Raw genomic sequence first — 12,484 nt, forward strand, 5'->3', positions numbered from 1 at the left:
CAGCGTGACGAACTGGAGTCCTAAGGGGCCCGGGTTCCATTCCCGACTGGGTCGGGGATTTTCTCCGCTCCGGGACTGGGTGTTGTGTTGTCTTCATCATTTCATCCCCATCCGGCGCGCAGTTCGCCCAATGTGGCGTCGAATGTAATAAGACCTGCACCCAGGCGGCCGCACCTGCCCCGTAAGGGGCCTCCCGGCCAATGACGCCAAACGCTCATTTCCATTTCCATGGTACAACGATCACCTCTGAAGTGTGTTGTACTACTCTCAGGAAATTGAAGAAACGACTTCAGCTTGTTCGTCGCCACAAAAATGCAAGCGAACTTCTCCTTCTCCATGACAACGCAAGACCTCACAAAATGTTGCGCACCCGAGAGCAGCTCACAAAACTTCATCTGACAGTTTTTCGTCAGCCACCCTACAGGCCGGATCCCGCACCTTCCGACTTCGACCTGTTTGGTTCAACGAAGTTTGCTCTCCGCGGTAAGCAGTACGCAAGTGATGCGGAGGTCATTAATGCAGCAGGACGCTGGCCCCGATGTCGACCAGTAGAGTGGTTCCATACGGGAATACAGGCCCTCCCAGTAAGGAGGTGTAAGGCCGACGCATTGAACGGAGATTATGTTGAAAAATAGGGTTCTGTAGCCAAAAGAGTGGCAGAGTATTGACGTCTGCCGGGTCAACCATGGTTCGCTTATCGAATGTTTGTAAGAAAAGCTTTCAGAGTTTCTCTTCAAAATGCAATATTTATGACATCTGTGCAATGTTTAGTTCTTGTGCAATAAATAACTGAAAGTGTTCCCGGACTTATGTACACCCTGTATATACCCAGCTAGCCATTAAAATTGCTATACCAAGAAGAAATGCAGATGATAACGGTTATTCATTGGACAAATATATCATACTAGAACTGACATGTGATTACATTTTCACGCAATTTGGGTGCATAGATCCTGAGAAATCAGTACCCAGAACAACCACCTCTGGGCGTAATAACGGCCTTGATACGCCTGGGCATTGAGTCAAACAGAGCTTGGATGGCGTGTACAGGTACAGCTGGCCATGCAGCTTCAACACGATACCACAGTTCATCAAAGGTAGTGACTGGCGTATTGTGACGAGCTAGTTGCTCGGCCACCATTGACCAGACGTTTTCAATTGGTGAGAGATCTGTAGAATGTGCTGGCCAGGGCAGCAGTCGAACATTTTCTGTATCCAGAAAGGCCCGTACAGGACCTGCAACATGCGGTCGTGCATTATCCTGCTGAAATGTAGGGTTTCGCAGGGATCGAGTGAAGAGTAGAGCCACGGGTCGTAACACATCTGAAATGTAACGTCCACTGTTCAAAGTGCCGTCAATGCGAACAGGAGGTGACCGAGACGTGTAACCAAAGGCACCCCATACCATCACGCCGGATGATACGCCAGTATGGCGACGACGAATACACGCTTCCAATGTGCGTTCACCGCGATGACGCCAAACACGGATGCGAACATAATGACGTTTTGCCATTCGTGCACCCAGGTTCGTCGTTGAGTACAGCATCACAGGCGCTCCTGTCTGTGATGCAGCGTCAAGGGTAACCGCAGCCACGGTCTCCGAGCTGATAGTCCATGCTGCTGCAAACGACGTCGAACTGTTTGTGCAGATGGTTGTTGTCTTGCATACGTCCCCATCTGTTGACCCAGGGATCGAGACGTGGCTGCACGATCCGTTACAGCCATGCGGATAAGATGCCTGTCATCTTGACTGCTAGTGATACGAGGCCGTTGGGATCCAGCACGGAGTTTCGTATTACGCTCCTGAACCCACCGATTCCATATTCTGCTAACAGTCATTGGATCTCGACCAACGCGAGCAGCATTGTCGCGATACGATAAACCGCAATCGCGATAGGCTACAATCCGACCTTTATCAAAGTCGGGAACGTGATGGTACGCATTTCTCCTCCTTACACGAGGCATCATAAGAACGTTTCACCAGGCAACGCCAGTCAACTGCTGTTTGTGTATGAGAAATCGGTTGGAAACTTTCCTCATGTCAGCACGTTGTAGGTGTCGCCAGCGGCGCCACCCTTGTGTGAATGCTCTGAAAAGCTAATCATTTGCATATCACTGCATCTTCTTCCTGTCGGTTAAATTTCGCGTCTGTAGCACGTCATCTTCGTGGTGTAGCAATTTTAATGGCCAGTAGTGTAGATAGCGGTAGTACCGCGTACACAAGCCATAAATGGGTTCAATGGTTCAAATAGCTCTAAACACTATGGGACTTAACATCTGAGATCATCACTCCCCTAGACTTAGAACTACCTAAACCTAACTAACCTAAGGACATCACACACATTCATGCCCGAGGCAGAATTCGAACCTGCGATCGTAACAGCAGCGCAGTTCCGGACTGAAGCGCCTAGAACCGCTCGGCCACAGCGGCCGGCATGAAAGGGTTGTGCATAGGCGCAACGTTCATTTGTACTCAAGTGATTCAGTTGAAAAGGTTTCGTACGTGATTATAGGCACACAGCAGGAATTAACAGACTTTGAACACGGAATAGTAATCGGAGCTACACGATTGGGACATTCCATTTCGGAAAATGGGGTGTTCAATATTCAGAGATCCTCATTTCTGGCATTAACTCTCCGCACGAACCACTGAGTGACCGACAGGACTTCATTTAACGACAGAGAACAGCGTCGTTTTAGTATAGTTGTCAGTGCTAACAGACAAGGAACACTGCGCGAAATAACCGCAGAAATCAATGTGGGACGTACCACGATCGTATCCGTTAGGATAGTGCGGCGAAATTTGGCGTCGGTGGGTTATGGCAGCAGACGACCGACGCGAGTGCCTTTACAGACAGCACATCGCCTGCAGCTCATTTCCTTGGTCGTGACCATTCCGGTTGGACCGTACAAGACTGGAAAACCGTTGCCTGGTCTGATGAGTCCAGGTTTCAGTTGGTAACAACTGATGGTAGGTTTCAGGTGTGGAACCTCTAGTCCAGCTGAACCGATATTGTCTGGAAATGGCTATGTTCTGCTACTTGGATACCATTTGCAGCCATTCGAGGACTGCATGTTATGGATGGCAATGCGCCATGTCACCAGGCCACAATTGTTCGCGATTGGTTTGAAGAATATTCTTGACAGTTAGAATGAATGATGTAGCCACCCAGACCGCCCCATATGAATCCATCGAATATTTCTGGGACATAATCGAGAGGTCAATTTGTTGACAAAATCCTGCACTGGCAACACATTCTCAACTGTGGATGTTTATAGAGGCAGCATAGCTCAATATTTCTGTAGGAGGCTTCCAACGACTTGTTGAGTCCGTACAACGTCGAGCTGCTCCACTACGCCCAGCGAAAGGATGTCCGACATGGTATTTGTCACCTCAGTGTACATTCCTTCCACATTTCAGCTTTCACTTCGTTGCTTACTTGTCTACTCAAGTTTCTCTTTAATCTCCTGTGGGCGGCGTCTACCTTCCCTTAGTTATTCATGATTGTACAGCCTTGCATTCGTCTTCTATCCATTCCTGCTTAGGCATTTTGCACACCCCGTGGATCGCATCGCATTTTTTAGGCGTCTGTATTCACTTTCGCCTGCATTTCTACAATTTGTCCTTTCGTCAATTAGATTTAATATTCACTGTGTTATCCATAGATTTCTACTAGACCTTGTCTTTTTGCCTATGTGATCTTCTGCTGACTTCCCTACTTCGTCTCTCAAAGCTAACCATTCGTCTTCTCTTACCCTCCTATCTCCTGTTTCAGTCCAATTTTGGCTAATACTTCCTGTGAACTCTCGACAACCTCTGTTTTCTTCAATTTATTCAAGTCGCATCTTCATAATTTCCTACCGTTTTGCGATTTCATCGATTTTAGTGTACTGATTATAATCAAGAAATTGGGGTCAGAGTCCACACTGCCCTTGGAAATATTTTCCATTATAAAACCTTATTTCGAAGTTTCTGCCTTTCCATTACATAATCAGTCTCAATCTTCCCGGTGTTCTCAGCTGTTTTCACCTACACTGATTCTTAAACAAAGCGTTAGTAATGACTAAATTTTGTCCCATGTAAAATTTTATCAGGCAGATTCCTCTTTCATTACCTTGCCCCAGTCTATGATTTCCTGTTATTTTCCCTTGTCTTCTTTTCCTTACATTGAATCCCAATCACCTATCCCAATTGAATTTTCATCCCCTTTAACTACCTGTATGATTTATTTTATCTCACCATACATTTTCTCAATCTCTTCATCATCTGAAGAGCTAGTTGGGATATCAGCTCTTACAACTATGGTGAGTGTTATGCGTCTTCCTTGGCTAGGGCAACGCGTTCACTATGCTGTTCATGGTAGCTTACCTGCATTACTGTTTTCTTATTCATTATTAAAACTGTTACCGCATTATACTCCTATTCGATTTTGTGTGAAACTCCAACCCGTCCATATTCAGTTCTAAGTTTTCTTGCCTACCTACCGGATTAAGAGATCTTACATATCATGCTCCGAATCGTAAAAAGCCAGTTTTGTTTGCTACTACGATCAAATGTATTGCCTCTCGGCCCTACTTCGTATGACATAGATACGTGATCAGTTTCGATTGTGCAACTATTTGCTGTTCTTCAACACAACAGAAAAGGCTGAGGAAAATTATTTCATATGTGTGTACGAACTCACGTTTAAGTGATCATATTTTGTGGAGACAAGTAAAAAGTCGAAACGCCTGGTACAACGTCGGAGCCTGGTATGAGAGTCTCATTTGGCGATTTTTACATCGTAACAGAAGATTCTGGTAACATTTCCTTTGAGTTTCAGCAGGAATTTGGCACATGTTTCCGAGAAGTTTTAACCTCAATATTAACAAGAGTTATGTCATTGTTTTTGTCTCTTCAACAGCTTTCGACTGCCGTTAAAAAAAGTATAAATTTCCATTTTTTAGAAAATATTTGCTTCAATGTCTTGTTTGATACGTTTAGAGTATTACACAACGAAATTACTAAGCCCTCTACTCAATACCATGTGCTTAAAATGTCGATTAGAGACATTAAGCCATTCACGAAACAAAAGGTGTTAGATTTTAACGTGACTCCCTTTGTACATTCGCGTCAACGCAGCATCAGCACCCCTTCTCTTCTCCTTCGGTGTTAAACGCTGATATATTTGACGTTTATGAGAAAAAACAGCAAAAAATTCTCCTACCGAAGCACAAAAAAGGGCTAACATGCTCTTGAAAGTAGGGTACCAGTAGCCTCATTTTATTTCCTCAGCACTGTTAAAAAATTTCCCAGAAGTTTTTTCATGCGAACATATACTCGCTCTTTTTGACACGCAACTCACCTCATACTCCCACGAGCTTCCCTGACTGTAGTTCGGTCACGCCCATTACTCCATTGTTGTAAGTCGCTCATACCCATTCACTTCCACTTGCCCATTCTCCCTGTCATTCAGTCTAGGCGTTGTCACTGTCTTTTTGTGTCTCTGTGTCAGTGTCTCCCGTCTCACAGTCACAGTCTCCTTCGTTCTGTTCTACTACTTTGGTCTCCTCTCACTGTCATTGTCTCCCTCTTGTTCTCTCTTACTCCTACTGTCTTATTCGTTCCTTCCCATGCTGCCGTCTCTTCACACTGTCACTATTTCTCTCTTCCCCGTAGTCATCGCCATAGACTCTATGTCTCATTATCATTGCTTCTCATCCACTTCCAATTTTCCTTCTGTTTATTACTCTCCCACTGACACTATCTCCTCCACTGTTTTCCTAGCACTTTTCTGTCAGTGTCGGCTATGTTCCACTGCCACTCAATCCCTCTCTTTCTCTAACACTGTCATTGTCTCCTTCGCTTTTTCTACAACCCAACCACTGTCTACTATCTTCCAGTATTTCTTTTCCATCTCATTCTCACAGCCAGTCTCTTTCTCCCTCATTATAAAAAAGCGTTAACATGTTCGCATGCCAATATTTTTGAGGAAGATAGAATGAGGCAGCTGATACCCCACATTTCAGTCAGTGTTTTAAATTAAACAGGAGTACATTCGCCTTTTTTGTGCTCCAATTGGAGCATTTTTCCGCTGATTCCCCTCTTTTCCCTGCCACAGCAGCGCATGTAACTCGTACAAAAAGAAATTTATCGTTCATTAAAATTTTGATAGTTTCTTTACGTGAAATCGAAATAACACAAATCTAACTTTACACCTCAGAATGGATTTGACGTTCACAAAAATTTTGCATGTGCTCCACTGCTACAAAGCAGGGTTTCTAGAACCATTCTTATGATAAAGGAGACATTTTACAGGCTATTTCTAAGTGCGACGTCACTTTAGAAACTACATCTTCGCCTCACACTGGATTTTACTCTCCCCCCCCCCCTTTCGTTTTTCCTCTCCTCCCTCCTTGTTTTCCCTCTCATCTGTCCAGTCCCCCCCCCCCCCCCCCATCTGCCCTTCGCTAGGGTGTCATCTTTGTGCCGACATTTTCGTGCAGTGTTTACAGTGAGTGTTCAGTGTTGTGTGTCTTTTCGGAAGTGTTGCGAACGAACATCATACTGTCGCTGGGTGTGATTTTTATATCTCTTGCGAACAGAAACCAGACTATCGCCATGTTTTTTAATTGTCTGTCTACTATGTTACTTGTCTGATTCCTGTGTATTTTATTTGCCAACCCTTTGCTTTATGTTTTAACTTTCCCCAATTTTTTCCGCCGTTTTAAAATTTAAGTCACCGTTTTATCGACTTTTTATTGTTTCCTATCTTCTTCTTACATTTTCAAAAGTCTGTAGGCTGTAGAGCAGCGTAATAAGCTGCTGCCAGCCCGCCCCCTTCGGGGGAATCGAAATTCAATAAAGGAAAAAAATAAAATAAAATGAATTTTACTTGTTCGAGTAAGGTAAATGTGGACCTCCGTTTCAAAATGATTCAAATGGCTCTGAGCACTATGGGACTTCTGAGGTCATCAGTCCCCTAGAACTTAGAACTACTCAAACCTAACTAACCTAAGGACATCACACACATTCATGCTCGAGGCAGGATTCGAACCTGGACCTCTGTTTCTCTGAAACGGATAAATGTATCTAGAAAATTTTCAATGTTGTTAGAGATCAGGATCTAAGGAATACATTGCAAAAATTCCAGCCATTTGCTGTGCATAGTCGTCTTGGAATCCACGGCTCAGTTTTGGTTTCGAAAAAATGGTTTAAAAAAATCTTGTTAGGGGTTTTCTAAGTAACCTCCCATGAACTAATGGTGCCTCCACAAGCCCCTCAAGGGCCACGGTAACCCACCACCAAAGCAATAAAAAATAATAGAGTTGTTCCATTTGCCTAAGCAGCAGGAAGTGTGTAATACTATTACTTTTATCCTGTGTGTAGGATAGTGACACTAAGACAATCCTTTTATGATAGGCGTTTTGGAACTTATTAGCTATCACATGCATACCGATTATTCGTCACGTAGAAAAAAGGGAGGAGAGGAGGGCAAGGGCTCAGCTGGACCACCGTAAGCAACGGAGAGAGAGAGAGAGAGAGAGAGAGAGAGAGAGAGAGAGAGAGAGAGAGAGAGCGTAGGCCGCACTGTGACACGGCCGCAGCGGCCTCTCGCGTGCTGTGGGCAGGAAGCGATGCGAGCGCGCGTTTATTTCGCTTTTGGCGAGCGCCGCGCCGCTCTGCTTTGTTTTGTGCTCTGCGCTGCGCTTTGAGATGGCAATCGCGGCGACACAGCACTGACCGCCGCCGCGTGTTTGTTGCAGCTGCTGACGGGGCCCACAGAGGACGCAATGGAGGTCCTGCGACAGAGCGGACAGCACGGTGAGTAGAGCTCCGTCCTGCCTGCCGAACTACTCACAACTCCACGTTTGTTTTCGCGCCTTCAGCTGGACGTAAATGGTAAAAGAATTACACTATAATCATTTGCCATTTCAGCGTTGTCACTAAGAAAATGTGTGCCGTTATTTTACTTTTTTTGTAGTAGCTAAAAAGGAATTTGTTAACATGGACTATTAATTTCTTAGGAAGTATTTTTAGAATGTATTATTCTGCAGTGTAATCTTGTACGGAAGTGAAATGTAGAAACAAACAATTCAGATAGGAAAATAATAAAAGACTTTGAAGTTCCTGGCTACAGAAAAATGCTGAAGATTAGAGGGTGAGATCGAATAGCTATTGAGTAAGTACTGAATTTTCGGTAGTACTTGACTAAGAGGATCGGTTGCTAGGACACCCTGTAGCATCAAGGAATTGTCTAATTGGTAATGAAGGAATCAGTGGGAGGGAGGGGGGGGGGGGCGGGGGCTTCTAAGATTGTAGAGGGAGACCAATGTTTGAACACAGTAAGCACGTATAAATCTGCGTGACTACTGCAGCCTACAGTACACAGAGAGGCATCTTGCACACAACTGGCTAGCGTGAAGAGCTGCGTCAAACCATTTCTACTGAAGGCAAAATTTTTGAAAGAATAAACGGTTAAATGATTTGACTAAAGGTAAGAAATAAAATAGATTAGAGAGACATTTCACGCCCTTTTGAATAATGCTCAAATCGTGTACAGCAGCTAAGATGCTTATGTTAGTGACGTAAGGAGACCAGTCAGTGATCTTCAACCAAACACTGAACTTCAGATTTTGAATTGGCACCCAATTTGCTGTAGACGATTTCGAGCACCATTCAAAGTCGCGTCAAATGGTTGTTTTATTTCTTACTTTTACATAAATCACTTCACAGAACATTTGATTCCTTTTTCAACTTTATAAATAGGAATCGGTGTTTTATTTTTAAGTGTATATAGGTCAAGAGGAAGGAGAGAAGTTTAAATTTGTACTGCGATTTTTTCACACTTCAGTTACACAGCTAGTACAAACTGTTAGTGATTTGGGGCAAATTGAAATATTTCACAAAGCATTTTTTAACTACTGTGGTTACTTTCAATCATTTAAAACCTTTTATGTAAAACTAGACCTCACTCTGATCAATCTGATACGCGTTATGTCAATTTCTCGCTCGTCATTTAGTTATGAAAATTCGGGCAAAAATCCATTATGTAATTTCAAGGGCGGCCTTTTTTCTCTCCACTTATTTGACCAACAAAACAACATAACACTGACTGTTCTATGCATAAACAGGACAGTGCAATGGATGGACAACTTAATATTCCGTTAGTGACTTTTCAATGGCGTTTTTAATTTGTGAATGTACACTGTCGTCTTTATATGATCTGTGAACCACATGCGATTCACTCTATTGTGTACAGTATACTACAGAAAACAGCGAAATACCGGACAGGCGTTTGTGCCGTGTTGACATTGCAATGAAAGTCGTAACATAACGGACATCCTGATGATGCTGTGACTTCAAGAAGTACGTTGATAAAATATAAACGCTATTGAAAATCCAGTAAAAGATCGATTTGTTTATTAAGTTGTCGATAGATTCACTGCTTAAGACAGTAGCGAGTAGTTGAAGACTGCTTCATCTAAATTACATAGCACTGGCACCGGCTCCTACTTTCTTAATTTTAGTAAGAGCTGACAAACAGCTTTATTCATCATCCTTCATCCACCGTTTTAGTGGAGATTGCAGTAGACATTTGATGTTCTTGCTAGATAACGACCTCGTCGTAGACTTTTGCATACTTTTGTTTTTCCGTTAAACGAACCCATATTGGCCATGCATGATTCCGAATTCTGCACATCTTGCATTAACTTGTCAGGCCAGTCCCTTTATCGGCTATTGGAATACAGGAACTAGCTTTCCTGGCTCACCTACTATCCATCCACCTCGTGTACTCACTTCATTTTCATTATAGTCATACTTACGTCTGCCACTCCAGTCTGTTACATTGTCAATTTATTTGCTGTCCTTAATAACTTCTCTTCCTTTCTCGCTCAGCAACCGCCATTTTTCCCCTGATCATAAAATCTAAGATCTAGTAATGTTACAGAGCATCTTCGTTCCTATGTCTGTAATAGCACAAACTGGAAAACCTGTTTAAGTGCAGTTGCATGATGAAGAACACAACAATGTATTCATTAATGTTAGCACTAATCGTGTAGACACGTCCTATACTCATTCGATCCGCGTCATTTCGATAAAAGAATCGTTCAAATGATCTGTGGGACATGTAACTAACCAACCAACTAAGGTGTTTGATTATAGTGGAGGAAGGAATCGATTTTGGCCTCCTTCAACGTACCATCCTAGTACTCGCCAGTTGTTTTCCTGGCCTTCACCCCGTATCTTCACATGGTCCGCATCTTAATGAATTTGAACTCCTTCGCCCCACCCCCATCCGCCCCAGCTCCCTCCCAGGATTGAATTTGTGTATACCTTTTCTGGTAAGTAGAATGTCTGCCTTTATTCATGTTATTATTGTGATCGTTGCTAATACTGGTTGGTTTAGAGCGCTCCACAGCTTGGTGATAATTTAGTGCAGATTGCAATTACATTGCACAGTCCCACAACTTTGGCTTGAAAATATTTCAATATTGTTATCCCAAGCGAAAGAATGCGAACGTTTTCTAAATGTCTGCGACTCGTGTAATTGAGAAGCGGCATGGGGCAAGCGCGGTATTCATGTAGTCGGATGTGGCAAAACGCACAAAAACAGCGTTTATGCTCGCCGGCCGCGGTCGAAACTCCGGGATTGGCATACCTCCAGAATCCCGAATGCGGCGTGCTAAAGTGCGGCTACGCGGGCGTCTCAGTGATATAAGGAAATGATGGAAAACGTCTGCTATAAGGTCTCTACCGAAATTAGAAGACACCTCTTTGCTAGTTGCAGTTTTACAGCTTTTCCAACTCCCTTAGCTCAGCCTGATTTGAATGACGAAGACCGTAAGACATAGAATTCTAGAAAGTTTCCGTTCCTAAAATAGTCAGATCTGTTTCACACGTAATTAAAGTTCCATTTGCTCTTTGAAGTCCCTCATACTGCAACGAGTTAGCTACTGATAACGTCTGGTTTACACAAGTCTCTCAGTAAACAGGACGGCACGGCACTCTTGATGGGAACTGTTAACACTGTAGCGACTGCACGTGCTGCTAGAGGCTATTAACTCCTTTACCCTTGTTTGCTTCATGTAAGTCCTGTTTGCATTAGGTCACAGACCACACAAACTGGCCTCTGCTTTCCAATTTATTTCCAAACCGTCTTCTGCTTCCCTTCTTCCTCATTCTGAATTCGTACATACTGTTTGTGGTAAGTAGAATGTCTGCCTTTATTCATGTTTTTTTTTTTTTTTTTTTTTTTTTTTTTTTTGAAGTTGTTATGGTTGAGATCGTTGCTGATACTGCTTAGTTCAGAGAGCTCCACAGCTTGATGATAGTTCAGTGTAGATTGCACAGTCTCCCAAAATAGTTTCAGCTTGAAAATATTTAAATTTTTGCTAAAAAATAGAGCAAATGTGGTGTTAGAGAAGAATGTAGAAAAATGTGGAAAGATAAGAAACGAGGTGGTTCTCCGGTAGAGAGAGGAACGTGTGGAAGACACTGACAAGAATGAAGATAACGTGGATGAAAACAGCAAGGAAATATTCCAGTTATACTGGAGGCAGTCGTAGAGGATGAAACTCTAGAGGGAGACTGGAATATACCCGGCAAGTAATGGAGCACGTTGGATGCAAATGCTACTTGTAGATGAAGCGGTTGCCGCAGGAGAGGAATTCATAGCGGGTAGAATCAGACCCGTCAGCAGGTACCCTGGATTAAAAGACACAGGACACGTAATGAGAAATAGCACAAGGTAAGAAAGAAGCTTTCAAATTCGTGAGACTACTACTCGACAATACCGTGGACAGATAGCTTCAAATGAACTATTGAGAAGAATAAGTAACGCAGAGAAATATTACGGTACGGATCGTTTGTGAATGATGCTGTTTGCAGATGCCAAAGAACAATGTTGCCACGCTATGAGTGCTCCATACGAAGCGTTGCTGCATGATTACATAGAGTCGCTAGAACATACGCCAATAAACTATACACCAATCTGAGGATTTAATATTTGTTTAAATAGATCGATTGTAATAAAACGTTACGCACACTTTCAAACAGTAATAGTTCCCATTAGTCTCAAGTTGATAACTTTAATACTTCATGATAGATACAAATTTACTCCAGACTCGAACTTTCAAGTCTTGCCTAAGGAATCTTGATATGACGCTGCCTACGTATATAAAAAAACCTAGCTAAACAAGTCAAAACGTATCTTTTAAACAAGCGTATCAATCAGTAAAGTCTAAAGGCCGTAAATTCGACTAAATGCCTTGGACTTACAACTACGAGCAACTTAAATTAGAAGGAACACACAGAAAATGTTGTGGGGAAGGCTAACCAAAGACTGCGTTTTGTTGGTAGGACACTTAGGAAATGTAACAGATCCACTAAGGAGACTGCCTACACTAAGCTTGTCCGTCCGTTTTTAGAATGCTGCTTCGCGGTGTGGGATCCTTACCAGATAGGACTGACGTACATCGAAAAAGTTTAAAGGGCAGCACG

The 12,484-nt window shown here is 43.1% G+C and overlaps 1 protein-coding gene across 2 annotated transcripts in view; it reads left to right on the forward strand.

The window, feature by feature from the left end:
* LOC126259446 (uncharacterized) overlaps nt 1-12,484 on the forward strand; it is a 369,777-nt gene that overhangs the window by 298,434 nt on the left and 58,859 nt on the right. For both annotated transcript variants that reach the window (XM_049956263.1, XM_049956264.1), the window contains exon 2: nt 7,747-7,804. In XM_049956263.1, coding sequence (XP_049812220.1) covers nt 7,747-7,804 — 58 coding nt within the window. The remainder of the gene's footprint in view (nt 1-7,746; nt 7,805-12,484) is intronic.

This window comes from Schistocerca nitens, chromosome 5, assembly GCF_023898315.1.
Source record: "Schistocerca nitens isolate TAMUIC-IGC-003100 chromosome 5, iqSchNite1.1, whole genome shotgun sequence".
Classification (NCBI taxonomy): Eukaryota; Metazoa; Arthropoda; class Insecta; order Orthoptera; family Acrididae; genus Schistocerca; species Schistocerca nitens.